The following is a 14,703-nucleotide window of genomic DNA, read 5'->3' as shown; positions in this document are numbered from 1 at the left end:
CTAGGACCTGCCTATCGTCACAGACAGGACGATACTGGCGAACAAGCCTGATATCGTGGTAATGGACAGGGCACGGTCGAGGGTATTTTTAGTGGACATCACCGTCCCGCATGACGAGAACCTCGTGAAAGCCGAGACTGAGAAAAAACGTAAATATCTGAATCTGGCGCACGAGATTGTCGACATGTGGGGTGTGGGGTCTGCTGAAATAATCCCTATCGTAATATCTGCCAATGGTTTGATCCCGATTAGCCTCGCTCGCCATCTGAGGCAACCGGGGATCCGGGACGGTTCGCTCGCAGCCAGGATGCAGAAGGCGGTATTACTTGACTCGGCTAGCATTGTCCGCCGGTTTCTCAGCCTACAGCCCTAACCCCCGGCCGTTTGATCTCCCTGCCGGGGCGTATTCCTCCACCCGCTTATATTTATATATGTGAATATAAGTAAATCTACTATATTATTTATATAAGTATTTATTATAATACGTGTATCTATGGAGCAGGTGGAGTGGCGTCCGGTCACATAATAATAATAATAATAATAATAATGATAATAATAATTAAATATAATGGTTAATGGTCTATTAGCGAAGAGTTTCGACCAACACCTTAAGAAACTCTCACTTGACTGTTGGATCAAGGGTCGGATTCAAAAGGCAGTGTTGCTTGAAACGGCCCGCATTGTGAGGAGGTTCCTTAGCCTGGAACCTTAACTACCGGTGGCCTGGGCCTCAACCTGCCATCGGAGGACTACTATTTTTATATTTTTAAATATTTTTATTTGTCTTTTTTATAAATATATTTAAAAACGTAATCATAAGAAAATATATTGAATAAAAGAAATAATAATAATAATACTTTATTTCAGACTAGATTTGACTAGAGACTAGACTTAAGCTTTTAAGAAACAATATTATACGATATTTTTTGTTAATTTAAAAATTTACATCCACGGTCTCAAAATGCTAAAAAAAAAAAAAATAGGCTGTTATTAGGCAGGCATGCTCCACCTTCGACCGCATCGTCACTTAACATCAGGTGAGAATGTGGTCAAATGCCTGCCTATTTAACATAAAAAAAGAAAGACTACTTTTTTATTAAATATCGGTTCCATTGTTTTTTTTTGAGAATTGATAGCGAAATGTTAGTTTGGCCGCCCTATATGTGGATATCACACAAAACTTGATACTGCGCTTAAAAAACTTGTAACTTTTGCAGAATACAGGCCGCTATAACAAGACGTATACTTATCGATAAATATATTTTCTACTCTACGTAAATGTTGTTTACATAATAAACAATGCAGAATAAGCAAATTATGAGTATTTTTTTTAAAAGAGGCTAAGGATGTCGTTTTGTTAAGTATGTCGAAAGATTTAATTTTTCATTTAAAAGTCTTTACAGCCATATAATATTATTTATAAATCTTCTATTGTGTTTGATTATTATTTGTTTAATTTATTTATTAATTAGCAATATAGCCATTTTCTGTATTCATAAGTTAGTACCTGGGGTCCTGACTGACCGGTATTTTTTTTGGTAAATCTTGAGTTTTGGAAACTGTATTTATTAGAATATGTACATGTGTGTGTATTTACATAGTGATGAAATTTGAATATTATTTTTCGATTTTACCGACATAATAATAAGCAAAATATCAATTGTTTTAAATATACTTAGATACGAATTAGAACAATGGGGCTTTCAATAATACTTTTCTTACAAAAGAAGGAACTTGAAAATAAACTGGAAAAAATTTCCTTTTTAGGAATTTACCTTCGTATTTTAATGTTATTGTAGCAGTTTTTCATGTCCTAAAACACGCATAAAATGACATTTTCTAAAAATGAATCCTGGCCAGGTCGATTTATCGTCCTCGAAACCCCCTGCATACTAAATTTCATGAAAATCATAGATATAATTATATCATTTTTTGATTTATATAATAACTAGCTGTGCCCGCGGCTTCGCCCGCGTTGATATCAGTGTCACAAAGTTTTCCCAGCAAACTTTCAGTGAATATTATCAAAATCGGCTTAGCCGTTCCGTAAACCTTCCTCTTGAAGCCCTCTCTCCATTGGTGAAACCGCATGAAAATCCGTTCAATAGATTTTAAGGGAATCGATCACATACACTTTTGGGGACTTTGTTTTGTAATACACTAACTGTTACCCGCGACTACGCTCGCATGGTTATGAAGATATGCATTACTATTAAGATGTTTAACGCAATTATTTTTTTATTTCAGTCACTTGAAATGCTTATCACACTGGGTAACTTTTTAAAAGCCACAATTTAGTAAAATTTAATAGTTATATTTATAAAAACTCTCTATACACCACATTTTTAGTTTTATTTTCAGGTTGCAGTATAAAAAACCTATCAGGCAAACTTATAGCTGTTGTAAATGTTTCATACAAACTATCAACCCCAATTACACCCCCTTAGCGGTGGAATATCGCAAAATTCGTTCTTAGCGGAAGTCTACTAACTATAATCTACCTCCCTGCCAAATTTCATCTTTGTCCATCCTGGATGGATGGGACCATCCAGCGATTTTTGAGTTCTCGCGATGAGTGAGTCAGTGACGTTTCTTTTTTATATATATACATTGCTATGCATTATTTAGACAACTCGTCACCATCTATAGAGCATACATTTTAAATTTCAAGCCTCTTACTTCAAAAATATAGGATTTTCATACAAACTTCCAACCCCCGTTTTATCCCCTTGGGGGTTGAGTTTCGTAAAATCCATTCTTAGCAGATGTTTACGCCCTATAAGGAACCTACCAGCCAAACTTCAAGTTTGTGGCTGTTATAGTTTCGGAGATTTCGTGATGAGTGAGTCAACCAACCATCCCCCGTTTTAACCCCAAAAGAGAGTTGATTTCTAAAGATACATTATTTGAACACGTCCTCACCATGAATAGAGCATACATTTTAAATTTCAAGTCTCTTACTTTAAAAAAAATCGGACTTTCATACAAACTTCCAACCCCCGTTTTATCCCCTTAAGGGTCGAGTTTCGTAAAATTCTTTCTTAGCGGATGTCTACGCCCTATAAAGAACTTACCTGCCAAATTTCAAGTTTATAGCTGTTATAGTTTCGAAAATTTCGTGATGAGTGAATCAACCTACCATCCCCCGTTTTAACCCCAAATGCGAGTTGATTTCTAAAGATACATTATTTGGATACCTTCTCGCCATCTATAGAGCATACATTTTAAATTTCAAGATTCTTACTTCAAAAACATAGGATTTTCATACAAACTTGCAACCCCCGTTTTACCCCCTTAGGGGTCGAGTTTCGTAAAATTCGTTCTTAGCGGATGTCTACGTCTATAAGGAGCCTACTTGCCAAATTTCAAGTTTGTACATGTTATAGTTTCGGAGGTTTCGTGATGAGTGAGTCTACCTACCATCCCCCTTTTAACTCCAAAAGAGAGTTGATTTCTAAAGATACATTATTTGGTCACCTTTCTACCATCTACAGAGCATACATTTTAAATTTCAAGTCTCGTTCTTCATAAACATAGGACTTTCATACAAACTTGCAACCCCCGTTTTATCCCTTTAAGGGTCGAGTTTCGTAAAATCAGCTCTTAGCGGATGTTTAAGCCCTATAAGAAACCTACCTGCCAAATTTCAAGTTTATAGCTGTTATAGTTTCGGAGATTTTGTGATGAGGGAGTCAACCTACCATTCCCCGTTTTAACCCCAAAAAGGAGTTGATTTCTAAAAATACATTATTTCGACACCTTCTCACCATCTAAAGAACGTACATTTTAAATTTCAAGTCTCTTACTTTAAAAAACATGGGGCTTTCACACAAACTTCCACCCCCCGTTTTATCCCCTTAGGGGCGAATTTCGTAAAATCCGTTCTTAGCGGATGTTTACGCCCTATAAGGAACCTACCTGCCAAATTTCAAGTTTGTAGCTGTTATAGTTTCGGAGATTTCGTGATGAGTGAGTAAACCTACCATCCGCCGTTTTAACCCCAAAAGGTGGTTTATTTCTAAAGATACATTGTTTGGACACCTTCTCATCATCTATAAGGCATACATTTTAAATTTCAAGTGTCTTACTTCAAACACATGGGACTTTCACACAAACTTCCAACCCCCGTTTTACCCCCTTAGGGGTCGAATTTCGTAAAATCCGTTCTTAGCGGATGTCTACTTCCTATAAGGAGCCTACCTGCCAAATTTCAAGTTTGTAGGTGTTATAGTTTCGGAGATTTCGTGATGAATGACCTTTCACGTTTATATATATTATAGATTATAGATTAAATATACAATAATTGTTCGTTTTAAGCTTTTACATTATTCTAAAGCTAACATTATTTATGCAAATCAAAAATAAAATTATTAAAAAAACGTCTCAAAGTGTGTAGAAAAAAAAATAGAGCACAGAAATTTTTATAATAACTATATATAAATGTATCAACGTATTATATTTAATTACATAACTATCTTAATTTACGCTGTATATTTCCCAAAGAATTTCACTATTAACATTTTTACCTTTAATTTGTTTTTATTAAATTTTTTAGAATATTTAGTAAAAAAAATTCATTTACAGCTTTTATTAATTTTTATTAGAATAACGAATTACTTGAAGAATTTAATATATATTAAATTTTTCCTAAACAAGATAATTATCACGCTTCAGCTTATAATATCGCAATGATGATAAGTATTTTTTTAGCAAATATAATTTGTCAAAATAGTATGAATTGTCCGTATATTTTTTTTAATAATAGTTGTTACTTATAAGTTGTCACCCGTGTCACATGGCACAAATAGATACAGTGGTTCAACCAACGCCTTTGATGTTTCTCTCTCCGCAACACGTAGGGCTGTCACAGTTTTTGGTATAACTTAATTAAAATATAATATTATTCTTCTCAGGATCGCGTTAAACATCTCGTTTTTCCGTTATCCTCAATACAAATCCAGTCTCAACTGGCGATTTGTTATTGTCGCAGAACATCGCCAATATATTACTATTTATTTTGCTACTAAAGACTTCTTAACTTGTTTTGACAAGTTCTATATAATTTACTCTCGTACGTGTATAAATTTCATTTGAAATGGGTTTATAAGTAACATCCAAGATTAGAATTAATTAATAATCAGTCGTACAGACATACTGTAACTGTACCTGCAATGTATTGTTTGTGTGTGTTTGATGTCATTCATAATAACACCATTTTCATTAAAGTCCGTCTTTTTTAGGAAAGTATAATGAAACATAAACAAAATATAACAGCGAGGAGAGATTTTATATATTCTTTTCTGGAGGAAATGAAAGAAAATAAGGAAACATTTACAGGTAAGTAATTTACATTAGGTATATACAATAATATATATTTTAAAATACTAACATAATAGTGTGACAAGAAATTATAATATGAATTTCATATTTTTTAAAATTGCTTTTATTTTAATATTTTTACACTTTACATTTCTTTTATATCTTCTTTACTTTGGTTCCAAGCGATCACCGGCGCTACATATTCATTTTCTATTTTGAAAAAAAAAATATATTTTTAATTTTATTTTATGAGACTTGTGCTCACAATAACAAACAAAAAAAAACTAAAATCCTATTTGGCGCAGTCGTTCTGCACTTATTAAACGCGTGCATAAATTTCATCGATTCATTTTATTTATTTATATTTTACAGAACAAATAGTAAATCCAAATAATAATAACCCGATTTACATCAGAATGGTGTTATATTGTCCATGAAGATTTGTTTTATTTATGGTTACATTTTGTATGCTTTGGTTTTATGAAACGTAAACTATAAATAACAAGTTTTTTAAACGAAGACCATTTACAACGCCCTTGAGATACTACGAGAGATGTACACGCGATGTTGCAATTTTTACTAAGTGACAAGTGAAATATTTTGTTTTATCAGTGCCGTATCCAGCTCTCAAATTTGGTTGTCATTGTGGTCACAGCCAATCGACATAATACCAGTCGCAGTACGAATTCGCGCATGAACAATCATGACATACACGAGTTTTGAATTTCATTACTTCCTTTTCACCGTACATCTTTGGTATGGAAATTATCATTGGAGGAAGCCAGACCTGACTTAGTGCTGTGGGCAGACTCGGTCCATTTTGATTTGCCGCCAGCAGTTCCATAATTTGTGTTCGATAATAGTCGAAATATATTTCCACTACACATGTTCTTGTAAGCCAGCCATTCCATTATTCCATAAAATAATCGCGTCAAGATCCCCTCCATCATGCCCACCATGCCCACAACCGTAGATCGACCCTGGTTTTTATCACGTGGGTCTAGATTTAAACACATATCATTAGGTGTAGCACACACACACACATTTATATCGTAACTATTTTTATACCAAATTTTGTTAGGATTTAGATCTTAAAATTTGGTACTTATAGAAATATTTCACCTAATATAGTTCTAATTCCTTCTCTTTTAAAGCTGTCCAACTTCGGAACTCTCTCCCTGTTTCTATTAGACAAGTTCAATCTCTCTTCTCTTTCAAATAATATCAAACTACAATATTTGTCATTAAACACGTCATGGTCCCCTATATCGACTTTGTATGATATACATATTTTATATATGTACGTACTATATATGTTTGTTATTATATATTATCTATATGTACTTTATTAAAATATTCTAATTCGCACACCAATTATTTGTTCACTTCCTAACTGCAGTTTCTATTTCGTGTTCTATACCCAAAGGTTATCTGGAAGAGATTATGTTATTATTTTATTGTTTATTTTAATGGTGTACAATAAAGAGAGTGTTAATATATTTAAAGTGTCACTGTTTTACTATCTATAATGCTTTCTATTTTCATTTTTACTTTTTTTTAAGTTTACTAACGTGCATTTTCCGCCTTCTGTGCGACAAAGCCAGCCCTGCCACACATGAGTTCACGCCATTTTTGGTGCGAACTTGTGGAGGCGTATGCCCAGGTGTGGACTGGTATAGGCTAAAGTGATGAACTTGCATTTATTTTAATTGTATATTTGATGATGTATGATTTTTTGTAGTTTTATTTTACTAAGTTTTTTATAACGAGGGTTGTAATAATCAGTTGTAGTAAAATGAATGTATGAATAAATAAATATATTAGATGTGTCTAGCGTCTAAATATCTATTAAGGTTATTTTTTGTATATTATATTTTACACATATATTCCAAAAAATATCAATTATTTTAAAAATATGCTCTGCGAGGCCCGATGAGAAAACCTACAAGGAATTGTTAAAATTAAATAATAATGTATATAGCTCCTCTTAGTATTATGTACACACCAGTAATTACTGATCATATTCAAAAAAAAAAAAAAAAGGAAAAATACCCGAAAGCGGTAACTTTTCAAACTTTCGTTCCATGTTTCATCCCGTTTTCTGGTTTACGATTTGACTTATTGTTTTTATTCCCGTGTCCGCCATACTTTGTAAACTTAGTTCAAGGATCTAAGAGCTTCTACTATATAAACTAATTTTTTTTGTTGCTAGGCTCTTTTTGGAACTAATAACTGTTGAAATCTTTACGTAAATTACTGTTAGCATGATAACTGTTCATATTAAAAGTGCAAAAAATTTGAAAAGTTTTTAAGTTTATCTAAAAAAAAATGCTTCCTTTATTAATAACAAAATGGTGCTATAATAAATAAAGCCATGAAATTAAGATAAATTTCACACTGAAAGTCATTTGATTTGATTGACTTGAAAACGTCATTATACCGCTACGCCAACAAGCTACGAATCACTATTTTTTATCGTTATTGGCGTCTTGTAGTACTACAAGACCCATCCAGTCAGTCAATTCAGCCTATTTCAGTCCACTGTTATACATATGCCTTCCAAAGTTCGCGTCAGACATTCCGATTTTCCGCAATCCTCATCCAGCCTACACCGGCAATCTTACGTAGACCATCTGCCCACTGGGCCGGAGGACGTTCCACACTGCGTTTGCCACAACGCGGTCTCCATTCCAGGACACGTCTGCTCCAATGGACATCGGTCTTGCGAACCAAGATGACCAGCACACTGCCATTTCAACTTATTCACAATATATTAAATATGTTTTGAAGTTTTGATGTATATTAATCGACCAACTATAGTGTCTACATTGTTTGAGGCATTTAATCGAATAAAGATTTAACGTGTGAAATATAATTCATTTATTACATATATCACGTAATACTACGGATAATGTGATATAAATCTACAGAAATAACCGATAATAAATTTTCTAAATGAACAATTTTAAGACTGAAAATGTACAATGAATAGGCAACGGTCCTTGGTCTTGTTCAGTTGAAAGTCTACACACATTTCTACGAATACTATTGAAAATGATATTCACGTGTTCTTTACACACAGTAATACACGTGGGCAGACAAAGATCTAGTGATGTGTAATATCGAAAATATTTTATAAGAAGAAAAATTCCATGGGCGAGATATTCGCATATCTTCCACAATAGATTAACGAAATACTAAAAATATTAAAATATTATATAAAATAGAATTTCAGTGATACAATTATTGAAGTGTGTAATAATTTTCACATTTACTAAACATATTTCGTTACATTTTCTAACTAACAATTGATTTGCTATACTTTTTATTGAGAGTTATATTCGTCTACTCTTATTGATTCCTTTTCTTCAAAAGAATATTTTCCAAATGGATATTATGTATTCCAATTACTGTCGAATGTTTTATTTTTTATCTAAAAAAGAATTGCTTTATTATATTTAAGTTGTACAAAAACCTTCTTTGTTACATTACGACCGTTTTTTCAAGCATAAACTTATATTGTAGAAAATTAATGTATGTATTGTATAATTAGTTAACAATCTCAATCATACGTCATTTTTAAAACACATTACTTACCTATTTTATAAGCGAGTAGAAGTTAAGGCTTTCTCTAGCTTTTATAATAAGACTTCCTCGAGACGAAGGTTATAAAAATGTAAATTCGCGAATGAGACTTGGAAATTGAATAATTCATTTTTAATTATCTCTTTTTTTAGAGGAACAATTGAAAGTCATATGCCTGGATATTCTGATAGCCGGTTCACAGACTACGAGCAATGTTCTAGAGTTTGCTTTGTTGAAAGTTTTAAGGGATAAGAATATACAAGAGAAAATTTATAACGAAATATTTAATACGATTGGTCACAATATGCCATCATGGACAGACACTAGCAGGTATTTGTTATCTTAGTATTTACTGACTGTCAAAATATTACTAATAACAATATTTAACTCTTTGGGACAGGTCTTAGCGTGACTGTTCACCATTGCTGTTTCATTGATTTTTTGTTTTTCTTTGATTTTATTCTACACCGAATCTTATACCGTTTGTCAAAGAATAAAATCTAATAAAATAATTTCAAAAAATCATGAATCAGTCTGTAACTTACCGCTGCTCGGCTACGCCTCTTTCTTCATGTCATCTTTGACATGAAGAAAGAGGAGATTTGAGCTTAATCAACCACAATGCTCCACTGGGGGTTGGCGGGTATGTTCCCTATTATGAGTAACGATCGCTATCAGATATTTATGATAACAACCTAAACTGATGGCTTAATGTGCTCTACGAGGCACGGTGGGAAGACCCACATGGACAGACATTCAAACCGGAAAGAAATATTGGTACAAATACAACAAATTTCCATCCCTAGCGGGAGTCGAATCCGCAATCCGTTGGTGTTTTATGCGACTGCACACACCACTACATCAGAATGGTTGTTATAAAATAAATAAATGAATGTATATTAGATGGCCCAGTAGGGCTCCAGTGGCAATGAGGGTAAAAGTTGATTTTGGTACGTTTTGACACTTGAGACTTTATCGCTTTTTAGTGTATAGTCTTCATAATATTAGCACTACCAATTTGTAACTACTTAATTTTATTGATCGCTTAAGCCTATTACTTTCCACTGCTGGGTATAGGCCCCTTTCTCAATGTAGGAGCTTACATAGGTAGGGAGACGTATGTAAGCTGTGTATAAGTGGAAAGAAATATTTTGTAGAAATATAATCCATCCCGAGTAGAAATCTAACCTGTAACTGCCGGTGTTTAAGTGCCTACACCCACCACTACTACCAAAACGGTGGAACCTAACAAAACATTTAGGTTTCTAAAGACTGGTTCTTTATTTATTGCGCTGTCTCTATATTAAGATAAAGATTTAAAAAAAAAAAACGCAATATGATCGATGCTGTAATATTGACATTTTAACAAAGTAAAAGTGAATATTATTTAATACAAAAACCGTACAAAAAGGTATGCGAGTAACAATTTATTGTTGAGTCAATACACATAATCTTCTTTGAGCGTTTTAAATAAATTGAGCCGTAAATGAATAACAATGGCATTTCATAAAAACATTCCCATTTCGCTCCCTAACATAATAATATTTTAATTTGTGCCTACACTAATGCTGTAATTAATGAATATTGTATGGTTTTGTTTCAAAAACTTAATTTACAAACCTTAATATAAAAATAAATATAATTTATTCAAGTATAAATTAATTTCATTTACGTTTTGATAGATTCGTTAGTCGCTTATTATTTTTTTTAATTTAAATGATTGACCTCTTTTCAAAAGAGTTCCATTCATTTAAATATTTCATGATAGTTAATACGCTATTTAAGAACGTTTTATGAATAATTTTCATTAATTATTTTATTACGGTAATTAAAATATATATAAATATAATATACAGATATAAAATTTATAGTTCTCTTTAAATTTATATGAAAATTTATTAATTTCTAGAATAAATTCTGAGGTATATAGGCAACGACCGAAAATATTTAGCATTCTTTAATGTCAAGGAAAACTATGACGTGACGATTATTGACTAGTATCGTTTTAGTTAGTTTTTAAATGGAGAAGAGAATGGATAAAAAAATAAAAAAGTTTATATCTATTTTACTATATCTATATATATAATAAAATGGTAGGAAAGTCAAAACTGTACATTGAATAGTTTTTTAAAATAATACTCTGGGTGTGATCTACAATCGATTCCGAAGCCAAAAATATAGTTTTTAGAATTTTTGTCTGTTTGTCTGAATGTATGTACGGGATAAACTCAAAAAGTACTGGATGGATTTACTTCAAATTTAGCACGAATATTATTAAGAAGTTGGGTCAACATATAGGCTACAAATTATCACGCTATCACCTACGGGGAACGAGCAGTGAACCTTTATTTCTTCAACGCATTCTGTAAAAACGTGTAATCTAACGACGCATATTTGAATGTTGTTATTATGTTAATAACCATGCTATAAGCTAGCTTCATACTGTAAATAAAGACATTCTGTAGTATATTTAGTATCAGCATTGCACCCGTGCGAAGCCGGGGCGGGTCGCTAGTAAAATATAAATCAACTGACAAGTCAGTGAACAAACGTACGGCTCACCTGGGGGTGAGCGATTATCGTAGGCATTGCCGACCCTACCCCAATCACCCATTAGCTCTGGTCACCTTACTCACCACAGGAACACAACACTGCTTGGAAGCAGTATTATTTAGCTGTGATCTTCTGTAAAGTTGAGGCTTACCAGTCGGGCTGCTCCAGATTTTCAGTTGGATATTTTCTGCTGTGTCCTGTCTGAGTTGAACTATTGAAATGTCTTATTATTTATTCTACCATGGCTTGAAAAAGAGCAATGCCTTTAAGTGTAAGCGTATTGTTTTAGTGTTTCAAATATGTGTTGTTTTTTTCTGGAGTATATAATGTTGTGGTAGATTTTTATTACAAAAGTATAGAAGAGCAAGTTATCCAATGATAACACTAAAACAGAATCGAAAAACTGAATTCAATGTGTATGACTTTGGTTTTAATTGTTTTTAACGTTGTTGAACGACAGTATTTTGCTGTAACTGTAAACTATTTTTACAAAAACTGTCCAAAATCCGTAAACTTGTTATTCAACATTTCGCCAAACAAACGAATTTAAACTCGTCCCAAACAGTCTCGATAAACGCATCAAATAAAGTCGCATACTATCAAATGTTTGACAAAAAATGTAAAGTTTGGCACATAGTTTGATTCTTAAAAGGGACGAAACTATGTCTCTGTCAACAGTGGCACATTCTATATTTCATAAAACTGTGTTATTGTGTTCATTTACATACTAGCTGCCCGGACAGGCTTCATTCTATCAAAAATTAATAAATTTTTATTTATATATATTTATTTTTAATATTTTTGTAGTATTAAAACCTTCCGTGGGCTTTAAGGAATACAAAAAAAAATTACCGAATTGGTTGAGCCATTCTCGAGTTATGCGCTTAGCAACATTCAATTTTATTTATATAGAATACTAACTGAGTGAACGCTTTTCGTCTCACGGACAGTAAAGCCTGTCATTTTGAAAAAAAAAAATCGTTGTAAAATTTAACTTCACAACCTTCTACAAAGTATCAGAAAACTTTAAAATGATCTCAAATAATTCAGCCGTTCTTGTGGTCCACGCTTACCAATATATATATAGCGATTTATTTTGATTTTTAGTGTTAGATTAATTATAGATACGTTACATTTGTGAAAAAATATTGATGAAGTATTTAGTTATTTTTATTTTAAATGTAAATATTGATTTCAGGCTAGTGTACACGATGGCGTTCTTATCTGAAATACAGAGATATTTTACTATAGTGCCGATAGCGGGACCGAGGAGAGCGCTCGACAATATACATATGGATGGTTACGTGATACCTAAAGATACGACGATACTGATATCGGTGGGAGATGTGCATTTCGATCCGAACGTTTGGGAGGAACCGGAAAAATTTATGCCCGAAAGATTTATAGATAGTAAAGGGAATTTAAAGAACGTCGAACATATGTATCCCTTTGGGAGCGGTGAGATATTTTATTTATTGATTATTCATATGTTAGGTTTACGTAAGTATTCGTGATTGACTTGGCCTTTTATGGGTGTGAAATTCTATCGATACTCAGAAGCGTTAGTGTGTCAAAAAACCGCTGTGCTTCGTTCTGAAAGTAACATTCAACAAAAATATAACAATTTTAAAATTTTTATGCTGATTTTATTTCAAATATAATCAACAACTTCATAGTCTATATTACTTATTTTTTTCCATATGTATAATATATTTGCAAAATAAATATAATAAAGAATATTTTTTGTTTACAAAAACTCTCTTGACTGTACCTTATATTGTACACACTCGTACAGATCTTATTTATACAAGTGAAGGCTTATTCATCTGTAACACGTGGAAGGTTACAGCGTCACTGTAATATAATCCAAGATCTTAAATCTCCTCAGGTCGCAGGCGATGTCCGGGCGATTCTCTCGCCAAGTCTTTTATATTCATAGTGTTCGTCGGCATTATGCAGAGATTCAGGATCGAATGCAGTAATGGCGTCTTACCTTCAGAGAAACCAATTATTGGCTTAATTTCGAGCGCGAGACCGTATACGGCCGAGTTTATTTCAAGACAATGAATGACAGTTTAATAGAGAAATTGGTAGATAAATAATAATAAAAAAATTACAATTTATATCGTCTTTTACTGAAATATAATAATGTATACATTATTTTTAATAAATTTTCAACGATGATATTTTTTCTTTCAGAATTTTTTTTTGTAATCATATTTATATTTGGAGTCCACTTTTACAATTATCTAATTCAAAGTTCCTAATGAATGGACACTTTCGAAATTTTTTTTACTCGAACTAGTGGATTTGAAAATGTCTGCATTAAAATACACTTTTTCATTTCAATCATTGTTTTGCATTATATTCCTCGTGTAAATACAATTGTGGTAGGTATACCTGAAATAGTAATCTAATAAGTTTAAAATATTTAATATTTAATAAAGATATTCCAAAGATATTAATCATAGAAACGGAAAATGGTTTGATTTGAAAATGATAACCACTACATAAATTGTGAATAAACTTCAACGTTTATGGGTTCTCAAACTTTTTAATCCATACCTCTGGTATATTATTTCTGTTGGTTTAGGATCAAGGTAGAATTTTCGTGATTAAGAATATGAAAACAACAAATTATTGTAATATATCTGTATTTATAAAGCTGGTATATGTACATATGCTACGTAAAGTATAGGTCAACCTCAGAGTTGCCAACTAAGGTACAATATTGTTGACCGATATCGGCATTATTTCGGTCGAGTCTAAATCTCGCCACCACTTAAATATTCTCACCAATCCAAAATTTTATTTGACGCTATATCACACGAATATTACAAACAATTTTAATCGATACTAAATTCATAAAAAATGTGAAATAAAATGTATACAAATTAAAAAACGGTCTCTGGGTGTCTACACACTTTGGAAATTAATGCCCTTAGTTATTACGTGGTCCAGGTACGTTCTTCTATCGAAATAATAATAACAACAATAGTTCAAGGTATTCAATAAAGTGATTTACTAAATGAAAATGCAGAAGTACATTCAAATACAGTTGGAATTCAGTCGGTAGTTAACAAATTGAATGCAACTAACTCTTGAAATTTCAGGAATCGTCCTGATTGAAAAGCAAATCTCGTTTTACATCGGAGGACAATGTTTGATTTACTAAATAAATAGAATAAAAGCATAAGGTTGATTAGTTATACGTTTTCAATAATAATATTTAAATTGCGATTGTGA

At 32.3% G+C, this 14,703-nt stretch overlaps 1 protein-coding gene across 1 annotated transcript in view; it reads left to right on the top strand.

Moving 5' to 3' along the window:
• The window catches only part of LOC123668429 (probable cytochrome P450 305a1), a 45,236-nt gene extending 31,656 nt beyond the window's left edge, over positions 1-13,580 (top strand). The window contains exons 5-8 of the mRNA XM_045602161.1: positions 5,241-5,337; positions 9,057-9,234; positions 12,656-12,915; positions 13,346-13,580. Of these exons, the coding sequence (XP_045458117.1) occupies positions 5,241-5,337; positions 9,057-9,234; positions 12,656-12,915; positions 13,346-13,524 (714 nt within the window). The 3' untranslated portion in view covers positions 13,525-13,580. The remainder of the gene's footprint in view (positions 1-5,240; positions 5,338-9,056; positions 9,235-12,655; positions 12,916-13,345) is intronic.
• The last annotated feature ends 1,123 nt before the right edge of the window (positions 13,581-14,703 follow it).

The sequence above is a fragment of the Melitaea cinxia genome, chromosome Z, assembly GCF_905220565.1.
Source record: "Melitaea cinxia chromosome Z, ilMelCinx1.1, whole genome shotgun sequence".
Classification (NCBI taxonomy): Eukaryota; Metazoa; Arthropoda; class Insecta; order Lepidoptera; family Nymphalidae; genus Melitaea; species Melitaea cinxia.
Note: the sequence above shows the minus strand (reverse complement) of the source record. Positions and strands in the feature narration are given on the sequence as shown.